This window comes from Aotus nancymaae, unplaced genomic scaffold (genome assembly GCF_030222135.1).
Source record: "Aotus nancymaae isolate 86718 unplaced genomic scaffold, 86718_ANA_hifiasm-v0.15.2.pri h1tg000007l, whole genome shotgun sequence".
Lineage (NCBI taxonomy): Eukaryota > Metazoa > Chordata > Mammalia > Primates > Aotidae > Aotus > Aotus nancymaae.
This window is the reverse complement of record NW_026988418.1, coordinates 6,747,148-6,762,310: the sequence shown is the minus strand read 5'-3', so window position 1 is coordinate 6,762,310 and position 15,163 is coordinate 6,747,148. Positions and strand designations below refer to the sequence as shown.

Here is a 15,163-nt window from a genome sequence, read left to right as displayed (position 1 = left end):
CAAATAGAAGTCCACAAAGTGAGGTGTGGGGGCAAGAGCATTTCAGGCAGAGGCAATTGTGTGTGGAAAGTGCTGAAGGCAGGAAAGACCTTGGCCTCTTGTAGGAACTGAAAGGAGTGTGGCAAGAGCTTGGTGAGCAATGGCAGTGACTCCCAGTGGCTTAGCATTGGCCTCTGGGTGGCCCATAGTTTGTGTGTGCCTTCAAGGTCCTGCACAACCTGCCCCTGCTGGCCCCTCATCCCCCAATCTCATTTCAAGTCCATTTCTTCTGCAAAGGTGAAGCCAACATGCCAGTTTGGAGTGGAGAAGTTTGGGTCCCAGAAGATCCCACCTACCCGTCATAATAATGTCATAGGCTGTCATCTTTGCAGCTGAACCTCTCTGGGGAGTGCCTGGATCCTTTCCTGCTCTCTGGATCTGGCTTCCCAGTGGGGCAAGGACATGTGAAGAACATGCCAGCATTGGGGAAGGAGCTGGCTGCTGTGACAGGGTGCAGGCTGGGTGGGGGCTGTTGCTCAGCAGAGAGTCTCCTGCAGACCCTGTGGAGCCCTTTGCTCCATGGCCTTTGCCTGCATGCTCCTGCTACCCCAGCCTTTGGGAGACCTTGCCAAATGTGACTGCCAAGCCTCAACTCTCTCTGTGAAAGTCAACCCATGAGCAGTGCCCAGAGTTTCAGTCAAGTGATTGGGGGAAGATGGGACAATGCCAGGTTTCAGATAGCCAGAGGTGACCAGCAGGGACCAGCAGGGACTGTGGGCTTAAACATTTCTTATTTGGGTATTAGAGGGGTGTCTGGCCTCTGCAGATGGGAGAAGACGGGGACATTGGATTATAATCTTTTGCTCTTTAGTGCATAAAGGGCTATCTCTCTTGGTACCTGTGCGTGGCTGGGTCTCCCAGGATGGAGCCTGAGAGGAATAACTAGAGGGAGGAGTGCATCCCCTCCTACCCCAGAAATGGAGGAGCAGAGCAGGACCCTGCAGAACAAAGATGACGAGTCTAGAATGACATGGAGGCAAGAGAAATGAGGGCAGGGCTCTGCTCACAGTCCCAAGAACAGGGTCCGCAGTACATAAGACTTTGGGGAATTCCTGCAACACTTCCATGTCTGTTATTTTACTGTCATCTTTTCCCTTTTTACACAGATTAAAAAAATCCTCAGAGGCCGGGCACGGTGGCTCATGTCTGTAATCCCAGCATTTTGGGAGGCCAAGGTGGGTAGATCACTTGAGGTCAGGAGTTCCAGACTAGCCTAGCCAACATGGTGAAACTCTGTCTCTACTAAAAATACAAAAATTAGCTGGGTGTGGTGGCACACACCTGTAATCCCAGCTACTCAGGAGACTGAGGCAGGAGAATCACTTGAACTTGGGAGGCAGAGGTTGCAGTGAGCCGAGACCATGCCATTGCACTCCAGCCTGGGTGACACAGCGAGACTCCATCTCAACAAAAATACAAAAATAAAAAAATCCTCAGAAAGCCTTGCTGCATTTCCTGAAGGAGACAGGAATGAGCAGAATTTGGTCCTGACTGAGTTGGCAGAGGAGAGTCCAGGTGAGCAGCAGCAGGCAGCTAAATCCTCGAGGCCTGGAAGAAAGGGTGGCAGGAAGCCAGCCTCAAGTCCAGTGTGATCTCTCAGTGCCAGGGAGTCCTATGCCCAGTGCCAGGGAGTCCTATGCCCAGTGCCAGGGAGTCCTATGCCCACATAGGGACAAGCAGAGGTGGCTTTGGGTCAGCTGGAGCCCCCAGTCCTCAGACTTCCCTCTCTCCCTCTCCTGGCCTTGGCCCCTCAGCTAAGCAGATGTTAGACAAGGTGTGGGCAAATACCTTTATTCTGTGTCCCAAATTCCCCAGGGCAAGAGAAAGAGTTGGTGGGGTCAGTGCTTCAGGAACCATACAGACTCTAACCACAAGTCTGGCCTGGGGACAGACACACCACGTTTCTTCTGGCTGTGGCCGGAGATGGCTCACCAGAGGTGGTCAGTTGGTCTTCACCTCAAAGTCTGCCTCCGAGTTGGAGAGGGAAGGGAGCCGAGCTCCAGTGAGGGTATGGAACCCTGTGACCTGCTCTTGCTCTTGGATCTGGTCTCTGAGGCGCTGGATTTCTAGGCGCTGCATTTCGATGATCCTCCCAGTTTCTTCTTGCTCATTCAACCTCATGGTGGGAGCCATGCTGGGCATGTCCTTGCGGGGTCCTGTGAGGGACAGAGCAGGACTCATGCGGGCCTGTCCACTGCACTGGTGCAGAGCCGATCCTCCCCTCCTTCCTCCCTGCTTCCTCAAACATTTATTGAGCACCTACTGTGGAGCAGACACTCAGTCCCAGATGCTAGAGGTACAGAGACAAGCCATTTTGTCCATCTGTCTTGGAGAGAGATGGAGACGTGAAGCAATATACTTCAGAGTGGTGATGTGAATACTGAGAACTACCCGAGCCCAGTGCCTCTCCTGAGCCCCCAGATCCGCCTGCACGGAGGTCCCCACCCATAGAGGCTGCCCCTTCTCCTATTCCCCACATCCTAGGCAGGGTGGCACTCTTCTGCTGACCTATGTTGGCTTCTGAACTGCCAGTGTTCCTCCCTGGGCAAAACCCCTGCTCCTGGAGAAAGACCCCTTCCTGCCCCTCCTGGTGTGTCCACTCACTAGTCCTTGAGGACTTTCTCCCCTGAGTTATCTTCCCTGTCTCAGGTGCTGGGGAATGGCAGTGTCCACCAGGGTCCACAGCTCACCCTTGTCCCACAAGGCTGAGGTCACAGCATTAGTGACCTTGGCCTCCATGCCATGCCAGCACCCACTCCTGTGGCTTCCCCTCCCTTGCCACCTGGATGCCATGCTTTAGGCCTTTCACTCTAGCACTGTCCTCCATTCTCTGACCACATCCGCTGTAACTGCTCTATGCGTGACACACATGGACTGAACCAAGACCCCCTCTTCCTGGACAACTCCATTTATTGCCTACCAAATCAGCTCATTTTAGATTCACTCCCTTTTCTGGCCAGCTGGACCCCAGTGAGTTTCTTCCTCCATCTTCCCAGCAGCGCCCTCAGTTTTCTAGTTGCCTTGCCCTCCTGTCCCATGCGCTCTCCTTGGGATCCACTGGGCTTCCTGGATTTGATAAGTGACATCTTTCATCAATTCTGGAAAAACTCTTGGCTGTTCCTTACTGTAATGTTGCCTCTCCTCTTTCTTTCTCAAACTTCAATTAGGCATACATTGCATTATCCCAATCTATCCTCATTGCCTTTTACTATATCTTCATCTCTCTGGGCTGCAATCTGGGCAATTTATTCTTTTAGCTCACAAATTCCCCCTTCAGATGTGTCTAATCTACTGTTCAATCTGTCCATTGAGCTTCTAATTATAATAGTTTTCATTTCTAGAAGTATTATTTGGTTCTTTTTCAAATTTGCCTGTGTAGTTTTGGAAGACTTTTGCTTTTTTGTCTTATTTTTCAAATTCCTTTTTTATTTTTTCCGACATGAAATTTTCTTATTTTAATAATTGTACTAGCTATGAGTCTTTGTTGGTTTTATTCTGTAGTTTGACATTTTTGTTGATTTTCACTCCTGGTGGTTTATTTTCTCAAGTATTTATGACTTTTGATTATGACCTCATGTTCCTCAGAACACTATCTATGGGAATTCTTTGAGGCCTGTATTTTTTTTTTTTAATACAAACATGGGGTTTCACCATGATGGCCAGGCTGGTCTTGAACTCCTGACCTCACGTGATCCACCCACCTTGGCCTCCCAAAGTGCTAGGATTACAGGCGTGAGCCACCATGAAGCCTGTATTTAAACTTTACTCCTCCAGAGAAAATGTGCATTGCTTCTGATTGGGGCCTAAGGGCACTACTACTGTGGGGTCCTTTTAAGGTAAATTTTCAGCTGAGATTGCCTTGAGGCACAAATGGAATGCAAATTCTAGACTAAAACTTGTCTGAGTGGGGACTTTTGGTTAGAAATTCTCATGCAGAGACCCTGTCTCAAGTTTTTCTTTCCTTCATCCAGAGTCAAGATTGACACAAACACTCTCTCACTTTCTCATCTATCTTCTTATGCAAGGTAAGCTTTCTCCTCTAGTCGATCTTTAGTTTCCTAATTCATTCTATTTTGCTTTGACTCTTTCTTTTTAAAAAAGATTATCTTTGTCAGTTTTCCCATATGCACAAAGGAAGAAAAATAAGAATGTGCTTGTAATAGAAAACTGAAAGGAAAGCATGCTTTTCCTAATATTTTCTTAATTTATTTATCAAAGTTATACATGCCTGTAGTCAACCCACTAAGGCTTATTACAAATAACAGTATCTCTTGTTCTATGTTTCACTCCATTTCTCAATCCTCAGAGGCAACAATGTCAATTATTTTAGCTAATTCTTTTGATACCTACTTCCACAGTCTGCTTTGATTAATGTGCTTACATTGCTTCTTTGACTTATCATTTTTAGGCATTATCTACTGATGTCTATCTATGAAACATGAGGATTTAGCTTTCCTTCAGCACCCTCCCCACCCCCACATACTTCCCATCCTTTCATCCTCCTAATTTTGAGATCAATAGTCAGAATTTAATTATGATTTATGTAACTGCTGGTGACAGTTGAGCCATGTAGTATACAATAATTCATTTCTCTTTTCCATACAGTAATTTGTGTTCCTTAAAGTTAATAATTGCTTTGTTTTTTCATCTGTGAAATTTCTTATGTCCATATTGCCAATGAAACTCTCAATAGTCCCATAGACAGTTATTTTTGAATAAGCATAGAAATTGACCCTTCTGCTGTTAAAGCTTGAAACCTATATTTTTTTAATCTGAGTTTCTTCCTCAGATAAAACATGCCCCTCAAAAAAAAAAGTGTCAGGCCCCTCAAAAAAAAAAGTGTCAAAAAACTGAAACTCACCAGATCACTGCACCAGATGGCCCCTGGTCCCTCCTTAGTTCTTGTTTTCTTACCCATTGTTACATTTCTTCCTGCTACATAAACCACCCACTTTAGTCAGTCAAGGAGATGGATTTGAGACTGAGCTCCCATCTCCTTGGCTGCAGCACCTGATTAAAACCTTCTTCCTTGGCAATACTTGTCCTCTCAGTGATTGGCTTTCTGTGCTGTGAGCAGCAGGACTTAGCCCAAACCCCTGGCGTTTCAGTAATAGATTTTGTTTCCCTGACCAGAAATGTCTTGCTTGTGGCAGCTTGGCTGCTGTGGGCTAGGAGTCTCAGAAGCCCTCCTAAGCAGCTGCCCACCCAAATATGACTGGAGGTAAGTTTCCGTCTCTCTCTGGCCCTGCCATAGCCAGCCCAAACTTTGTTCCTGATTGCCTTAGAAGAACTGCCTTTGAAATTCAACATCGGCACCCAGATAGGTGAATGTCCTTTGTGGGTCCAGACAGCAGGATCTGCTCCTCTCGATTTGGGAAATTTTTAAAGGAATTTCTATTTGTAGGTGGAACAAGCCCAACTGACTGAGAGGGAAGCACCCTGACTGCTTCAGTATGGACACTCTTGGGGATTTGTTTGTAACTGTGTTGTGTCCCGGCAAGTGAGCATCTTTTTTGGGTACCAGACGATGGGGTTAGCTCCTCTCAATTTGGTAAATTCCTTAAGGAATTTCCATATGCAGGTCGATCAGGCTTAACCAGTAGAGAGAGGAAGCACCCTGACTGTTTCAGTTTGGATACTCTAGGGGTTTGTTTCTTGCTGCAGCAGTTGGATAGTTTTGGTGATTGTGTGTGTTTGATACAGTCATGGGAAATCAGAATTCAGCCAACTTGATGTTCTTGTGCAATCATGTCTGGCCCCAATATTGTTTGGAATCTGGAGTTTGCTGTTAAATGGGAAATTGGGATGGAGCTGCATGTACCCAGGCTTTTGTGCTGCTGTTCTAGGCAAAGTTGGGCCTGGTTAATATGTGATGTTTTCCTTTGGTGCTATTTAGCCCCAGTGTTCTTTGTAGTCTGTGGAGGTTTGGGCTTTAAAAATCAAACTGTCATGGAAACTGCATTACTTAAAATGTTGGTTCACAGCCTTCATTGGATTAACTGTTGAGGCAAACAAAGTATAACCATGTAAAACCAGTGAGCTTGTATTGGTATTTCATGGCTAGAGTTCCAAGGTAAAAGCTATTAGATTTTCAATTGTTTGTGTGTCTACATGTCTAGATGTGTTTATTTATATGAACACTCATTATTATATGTTGTGTCTACCAAATTGGCTTATAAGCAAAAGAGCATATATTACTCATATATTAAGTAAATAAGTCCAAGCAATTTTCAAGTTCAGGTGACTTAAGTAAACTTTTACTAAACAAGCTGGCTTTAAAATTATTGGCAAAATGAAAATAGAAATGTCTTCAGAATTGTCAGAATACATTTGTTTGCATTTTATATATGTCTTTGCTAGATATTTTGAGGTTTCAGTGTTTGGCATAGAAGGTTATAAAGCTATTAACCTAGCAGAAACAAAATGATCTTGGTTTGTATGTCTTCTTTGATAGATGAGACTAATGTTGTTAGGTGAATCTTCTGAGTTATTGGCAAAAATACCTATGTGTTTAACTTTGAGGCTCTTATTTAGGTGAGCACCTGATATTCACCGGCCATTAAGAAAGGCCTTGGTTAACAAGGAAATAACTAACTTTATATGATTGTGCCTAATACCTCAGTTTTCAGAAGTAATCTAAATGAAGAAACTGTATACATGTCAAGGGATAAACATTTTAGGTAAATTTTTTGTGCAATTTAAAATCTTAAAATTATTTTTGATGTTCATTGGCTATCTGGGTCATTTCCAATTAAGAAAAAGTTCTGATATGGAGAAATATGTTTCTAAAAGTTGTGGAATTGTTTTCTTCTATAAAATGCTTATATCTGATAGTTCAAGATTTCTTGCTTTTCAGGGTTTCACTAAAATTTAAGGTTATTAAGGATAAGAACTATAGTTAACATATAATTCTGTATATAAAATGGGCCAAAAGATATGTTATTAGTGAGATAAAAAATAATTTTGTCTAATTTAGAAGCTATCTAAATGTTAATTCAAATTATGGACTTAAAAATGGTTGTTTATGAAACAAGGTAGGGGAGAGAGATGTGAAGAAAGTTATGGATATGAAGATATATTTTTGGTAAGGAAGGTTATAAGGAAAAGATAATACATTTGTATGACAAAAAATTTTGTCTGATGAGTTTTTTGTTCTGGAGTAAAATGACTGGTTCTTTAAAGAAAAATGAAGAAGAAAATCTGGGACTGGATGGAAAGCCCAGGGATGTGATACATGGTCTGTGTAAGTCATACATAGGATTTTTTTTGTTTTCTCTGCACATACAGAGGAAATAGAAAGTTTAGATAATAAAATATTCTTTAAAACCTGATAGAGAATTGGAGAAATCTGGCTAACTAACATTTTCATAAAGTTCTTAGTCTTGATGAAGGTAAAATAAGAAATATTGTAAAGACATGCATTGCCAGTTTGGTAACTGTTTTTTAATACAGTTAAGCATGATGCCACATTTAGGGTGGAGCCAAATCTCACATACCTGCCTGCACTGCTTCACACTATGTTTGCTGTTACGCATGAACAGTGCTGGCACTGGAATACTTACTGGTCATGTGCCTAGAGCGAATTTCTTGATTGCCCAGGATGTATGGTGATATTGGTGGACTTAAGGATATTGAATCGGGTATCAGAAATAAAATATTGATCACGTGTTTTTTTTGGGCTCTGGGTAACATGGTAGTCTCCAGGGTAGACTCAGTGGGAGAAATGTTGGGGTTGATTTCCTGCTTCTAATTTTTATTTGTTTGCTGTTTGTTTTCCTTGGTGTTTTGCTTGTGTATGCGTTCGTATAAAACAATCCATGTTCTTTAGTTTCTAGTGGAAGGCTGTTATAAGTTCCGAACAGAAATAGTACATTATACATTGTGTTGTTGGGCGAGTGGATGAAAGTGGAACTGCTTGAGTGGTGTTTGTTTCTAGTGTGAGTCACTTGAATCAACAGTTTGGGTTGGTTTTAGATCTTTTCCTTTAATGAAGAAAAACTGTGATATGCGTACAAAGTTTTAATGTTCAGGAAACATTGGCCTTGTCCTTAAGGACATTATATTGACAAGAATTTCTCTCAAACTAATTTAAAGTGGCATTCACTTGGATTAAGTAGTAATAAAAAAAGGTGAGACTTTCTAGTGATTTTTAATCTGAAGCTATGTATCACTGATGGGCCTTCATGTGTGTGTTCGAAAACAAAATACGTGCAGGTTTTTAATACAATTAAGCATGATGCCAGATTTAGTGTGGAGTCAAATCTCACATACATGCCTGCATTGCTTGCATTGCTGCAAATCTCACAAACACTAGTCTGAAGATTTTGGTGGTGAAAGTTACCTACTCAGTTGTTTAGAAACCAATCTTGGAAATGTATGATGATGTACATTTAGAATAGCTGAAAAGAGGGCCAGATGCAGTGACTCACATCTATAATCCTAGCACTTTGGGAGGCCAAGACAAGCGAATCACTTGAGTACAATAGTTTGAGACCACCCTGGGCAATATGGCAAAGCCCTATCTCTACAAAAAATACAAAAATGAGCCAGGTGTGGTGGTGCAAGCCAGTAGTCCCAGCTACTGGGGAGGCTGAGGTGGGAGGACTCCTGACCCTGGGAGGCAGAGGGTGCAGTGAGCTGAGATTGTGCCACTGCACTCCAGCCTTGGGTTACACAGTGGGACCCTGTCTCAAAAAAACCCCCAAATCAAAAACAACAATAAAAAAAAAAAAAAAAACAGCTGAAAAGAAATTATTTTGTGCTTGTTCTTACTTTGTCCTTGTTGTATAGTATATAAGTGAAAGGCGATTATTTCTCATATTGAATTTCCAAAATTGACATTTGCATTTAGCATTTTTCAATAATGGAGAAAAAAGTTAGCTGTCTTAGTTTGATAAGTTTGACATACAGCTTATGACATTTTTGATGCTCCTGGTGACAGTTCTGTCACTAGAATACTAGCAATTAGACATATGCAATGAATAATCTAACTACTTTAATACAGTAGTTTAAAGTGGGGCAGGCAGTAACTCCTAAACACCAAATTACACGGTTGTAACTGTAACATGTTAGAGAGAATGACACAACTTTCTGTAGTATAAATATCCTATTAACTAATCCTTGTGCTGTTAAAGTTACAGGGCTTTGACTCTTCAGTCTGAAGAAGGCACCAATCCTTGCTAAATTTTGAGCATTGACACCAGTCGAATCCTTGTCTTCAGACTTGGGAGAAGGTGACACTCAAAATGAACTGCTTTCATGAGACACCGGGCCAGAAATTAAAATTACTCAATCCCTCTAGGCCCAGGGACTATCACAGAAGAAGTGGGTGTGTGAAATTGTAAGGGTTGATTTTGAGGATTAGATTAGTTCAGGTATTTTCTATAAATAAAACATTAATATAAAAAGGACAGTGATGCAAGGCCAGCATCTGGGCTCATATGTTGGAATAACAGGGTTTTCTTGGAGGATTGATCTGCTCTTTAATAGAAAATTAGAAAAGCATATAAAAATTTATAGAAATCTTACCTTAGGGTCAAACTGATTAAAATTGGATAGATTTGTTTATAATATTTTATTAAAACTAGCTTTAACATTAGTAATACACCATACAGAATTAAAAGTTTGGTTTTCTCTTTTGAATAAGATTTTTTTTAATATTAAAAGATAAAAGATTTTGTTTACCTTTTGAGTAAATTGCAAGGGAGAAAACAGAGGGGGAAGGGACAGATTTAGTTGGCCCCATGCTGTCTTAACTATTAGGCCTTATTGTTTGGGAAACTGTTTCCTATCAAAGAGTAAATGTTTTTGTGTTATAATTTTGGTTACCAGAATAGCTATTTTATAGTACCTTGTAATCCTGTTTTGTGATATCAAGTGTGTGGTTTTTTTTTTTTTCGAGATATCAAGTGTCTGGTTTTTTTATTTGGATAGAGTCTTGCTCTGTAGCCCAGGCTGGAGTGCAGGGCATGATCTTGACTCACTGTAACCTCTACCTTCCAGGTTCAAGCAATTCTCCCACCTCAGCCTCCCAAGTAGCTAGGATTACAGGTGTGTGCCACCACACCTTGCTGAATTTTATATTTTTAGTAGAGACAGGGTTTCACCATGTTGGCCAGACTGGTCTTGAATTCCTGACCTCCAGTGATCTGCCCACCTTGGCCTCCCAAAGTGCTGCGATTATAGGCATGGGCCACTGTGCTTGGACAGTAACAAGTGTCTTAAACCTCTGAAATCTAGCAGACTTTCCAACAGCAAAATTTCAAGTTCTAAATTCAGTCTTCTTGACATGAAACTAATTTTTCTTGTATACTAGGTTCCCTGAAGTCCAAGAGAGCCATATTAGGCTTATTTGTTACGTTAGAATTATACAAGAAGCACTATCAAACGTGAGGTGGCATTTAACTTTCTTGGGGTTATATTTATGTAAATGTGTTGTTAATATGTATTCCATGATTGTATGACATTCCTGAAATTCTGATATGTCTTAGTGTATATTGTCAGTAATTATTGTTGTGTTAAATTGTTGTATGACAAGAGTAACCAAATTACCTTATCAACTCTATTGTTCACTATGGCTATCTTAAGACTTTTGTCATTCACAATTGATGTTTTGCTTTGATCTTTCATAAAAAAAAAAGAAGTGACTTATAATTAGCTACAATCCAAGGCTTGTTTGTTGGGAGTTCATGAAGAAGACTCTTGAATGCAGCTTTCAGATAACTTTGTACATTGTGCTACTGGATTAGAGAAAACTTTCAGGGCACTAATTGAAAGGCTGATGTATTCATAAAAGATTGCTAACCCAATTTGAAGCACTGCAGGAGGTAACTGTATAGACTGAACTAATGGAGGACATAAATAATTTTTTATGACTTCTGTTGTTTGAAATATTGCTGATTCTTTTTGTTTTTTTTTTTTTCAGAGTCTGGAGAATCTTGAGCTATTTATAGCTTTGGAATATACTTTGAGTGTACTGAGTATACTTTTTATAACACATTTTAAGTTGTATTTCTCTCTCTTCCTAGTTTCTCCAGAATTTGTAAACTATTTGTGAATACTCTTAATTCATGGCAATATGTTTGTTTGCATATGTTAATAACCATGTTTTCTTTTGTAATGGAACATAATTGAAGGAACTGGTTATTTTCTCAGGGCTTTAACTGAAATGGCCTTGCAAGATGCTCCAGCAAAGCCAATTTGGGAGAGTCTATATGGACAATGATTCTTGTACTTTATGTGGGTAATCAAGCCAAGTATATGCGACCGAAGCTTAATTTTGCAGGTAGACTGGTTCTGCTGTGATTTGTCTTTGGTGGAAGTGGGGGACTAGAGAGAGAAAGACTATTTCAGAAGAAAACTCCATATTAGATTAAGCTATGATTATCAGGTAGCCACATGGTCACCCATGATGTGGAGCTGCCTACAACACCCCTCCTCAGCATGAAGCAGCCAGAAAGATCGACAACCAGATTCCTCAGAAAGGGGGTACTGAAACCAGCCCAATAGGCCCAATACTCCCATAGACCATTGTTTTTGGATAAACACAGAAATTGACCCTTCTGCTATTATAGCTTGAAACTTATATTTGTATTATCTGAGTTGTTCCTTCCTCAAGAAAGGACCTTCAGTTCTCTTAAGAAAAGTATCAAAAACCAAAACTCACCAGATCAGGGCACCAGATGCCCCCTTGCCTCTCTCTAGTTCTTGTTTTTTACATATTGTTACATTTCTTCCCTGCTATTGAAACCCCTAGTTTTAGTCATTTGGAGAGATGGATTAGAGACTGAACTTCCATCTCCTCAGCTGCAGCACCCAATTAAAGCCTTCTTCCTTGGCAATACTTGTCTCAGTGACTGGCTTTCTGTGCAGTGAGTAGTGGCAGGGCCGAGGCCAAAGCTCAGATATTTTATAACACCAATTCAATCTCAACTCTTTGGTAGTTGTGTAAATGTTCTCCCATTAGATACTTAGATATTATATCAATTTCATCTTCTCCAAGTGTCTTCTGACCTACCCAGTCTGGACTGATTACTCTCTAGTCCTGTGGCAAAGCTATTATCTGGCTATCTCCCTTCACCATCATTTTAGGAATTCTTTTTCCTCCTCTTATTTGAGTCTTATTTAAATCCTATGCCTTTCTTCTTGGTTTACTTCCTTTATTTGGCAAAGAGCATTCATTTGTAGCTTCCTGAGAAAGTGTATAGCAGGTAAATTTATCGAGACCCTTGTATATCTAAAAATGCCTTAATTCTACCCTCTCCCTTGACTGGATGTTTGCCTGGGTATAGAATTTTGGATTGAAAATCATTTTACCTTGGAAAATTAAAGATATAGGTTCATTGTTCTCTAACTTGCAGCTACTGTTGAGAAGTCTAATGAAATTGGGATTTGCTGTCATTTGATAGTTTCAGATCCTTTACTGCCAAAAGGCTAAATGAAGAAACCATTTTTTTCATGGTGATAGATATGTAGATGATATAATCGTTTTTAAAATTAAAAATATTTTAAAATTGTGGTAAAATATACATAACAAAATTTTACCATTGTTAAGTGTACAGTTTTGTAACCTTAAGTACATCCACAATGTTGTACAACATTACCACCATCCATTTCTAGAACCTTTTATCTTGTCCAAATAAAACTGTGTACACCCATTAAACACTTACTTCCCATTCCTCTCTACTCCCCAGCCCCTGGCAACCACCAGTCTACTTTCTATGAACTTGAGTACTCTAGACACTTCATTTAAATGGAATCATACAATATTGTCCTTTTGTGGCTGGCTTATTTCACATACTGTCTTCAAGGTCCAGCCATGTTGCAGCATGTGTCAGAATTTTCTTCCTTTTTAAGGCTAAATACTATTTTATTGAATGTATATGCCACCTTTTGTTTATCCTTATCTATCAATGGACACTTGGGCTGCTTTCATCTTTCAGCAACTGTAAATAATGCTGCTATGAACATAAATTTACACATATATCTTTGAGTTTCTGGCTTTCAGTTCTTTTGCATATATATCCAGAAGTGGAATTGCTGGATCATATGGTGATTCTATTTTTAATTTTTTGAGGAACTGTCATATTTTCCATAGCAGCTGTACCATTTTACATTCCCACCAGCAGTGCACAAGGGTTCCAATTTCTCTATATCTTTGCCTACACTTGCTATATTCTGTCTTCTGTTTTTGTTTTTTATAATAGCCATACTAATTAGTAAGAAGTAGCATCTCATTGTGATTTTGTTTTACATTTTCCTACTGATTATTGATATTGAGAATCTTTTTATATACTTATTGGCCATCTACAAATTTTCTTTAGAGAAATGTTTGTTCAAGTAATTTGCCCATTTAAAATTTTTGTTGGCTGGATGTGGTGGCTCACGCCTGTAATCCCAGCACTTCGGGAGGCCAAGGCAGGCGGATCATGAGGTCAAGAGATCGAGACCATCCTGGCCAACATGGTGAAACCCCATCTCTACTAAAACTACAAAAATTAGCTGGGTGTGGTGGCACGTGCCCATAGTCCCAGCTACTCAGGAGGCTGAGACAGGAGAATTGCTTGAACCTGGGAGGTGGAGGTTGCATTGAGCTGAGATTGCGCCACTGTACTCCAGCCTGGTGACAGAGCGAGATTCCATCTCAAAAAAAAAACAACTTCTTGTTGTTCAGTTGTAGAAATTTTTTATTTATATAGCCTGGATATAAATCCTTTATCTATATGATTTGCAAACATTTTTCTCCTATTTGCTGGGTTGCCCTTCCAATCTGTTGATAGTGTGTATGTTTGTATCTGTTTTTTAAGAGATGGGATCTTGCTATGTTGCCCAGGCTGGCCTCAAACTTCTGGGCTCAATAAATCCTCCTGCCTCAGTCTCCCAAGTAGCTGGGATAATAGATGTGTTCCACCATGTCCAGCTATTGATAATGGTCTTTAATGCTTGAAACTTTAAACTCTTGATGTAGTCCAATTTATCTGTTTTTTATTTTGTTGCCTGTGCTTTTTGTGTCATTCACCAAATAAATAATTGCCAAACCCAATGTTACGAAGCCTTTCCTCTATGCTTTCCTCTAAGAGTTTTATAGTTTTAGCTCTTCTGTTTAGATCTTGGATTCACTGTGAGTTAACTGTTGTATATACTATAAGGTAAGGATCCATCTTAATTCTTTTGTATGTGTGTATCCAGTTTTCCCAACACTACTCGTTGAGAAGACTGTCTTTTCCCCACCAAATGGTGTTGGTACCCTTGTTGACAATCACTTGACCATATATTTAAGGGTTTATATCTGGGCTCTATATTCTATTCCATTGGTCTGTATGTCTGTCTTTATGCCAGTATCACACTGTTTTGATTGCTATAGTTTTGTTGCAGGTTATGAAATCAGAAAGTATGAGACCGCCAATCTTTTTCTTTTTCAAGATTCTTTTGGCTATTCAGGGTACCTTGAGATTCCATATGAATTTTAGAATGGATTTTTCTGTTTCTGCAAAAAAGCCATTGAGGTTTTTTTTTATAGGGATTGCGATGAATCTGCAGATCACTTTGGGTAGTACTGACATACTAACAACAAGTCTTCCTATCCACTAACTGGTATTTAATTTTCTTTCAGCAATGTTTTGTAGTTTTCAGTCTTTTGCCTTTTCAGTTAAGTTTATTTCCAAGTATTTTATTCTTTTTGATGTAATTGTAAATGCAATTGTTTTATTATTATTATTTTCTTTTTATATAAAGACGGGGTTTCACCATGTTGCTCAGGCTGGTCTTGAACTCCCAACCTCAGGTGATCCGCCCGCCTTGGCCTCCAAAGTGCTTGGATTACAGGCGTGAGCCACCATGCCCGGCCAATGCAATTGTTTTCTTAATTTCCTTTTTGGATAGTACATGGTTAGTACATAAAAGTTGCAACTTTTTTGTGTGTGTTGATTTTGTATCCTGTAATTGTGATTTTTGATCCTCTGTATAAAAACTTTCCTTAACTCCTTTGGAAGTCTCGAGCATTATTTTTTCCTTATACCCTGGTGTTCTGAAATTTCAAGATGATGGACTTGATGTGGGTCTGTTTTTAGCCACTGTGTTGGACAGTAGGTGGATCTAACAGCTTAAACAGATTTTTTCTGTTTTC

General features: G+C 40.2%; 1 protein-coding gene across 2 annotated transcripts in view; it reads right to left on the bottom strand.

Moving 5' to 3' along the window:
* Positions 1-1,814: 1,814 nt before the first annotated feature.
* Positions 1,815-15,163, bottom strand: part of CFAP57 (cilia and flagella associated protein 57) — an 81,565-nt gene continuing 68,216 nt past the window's right edge. For both annotated transcript variants that reach the window (XM_064372258.1, XM_064372259.1), the window contains one exon: positions 1,815-2,195. In XM_064372258.1, coding sequence (XP_064228328.1) covers positions 1,981-2,195 — 215 coding nt within the window. In that variant the 3' untranslated portion in view covers positions 1,815-1,980. The remainder of the gene's footprint in view (positions 2,196-15,163) is intronic.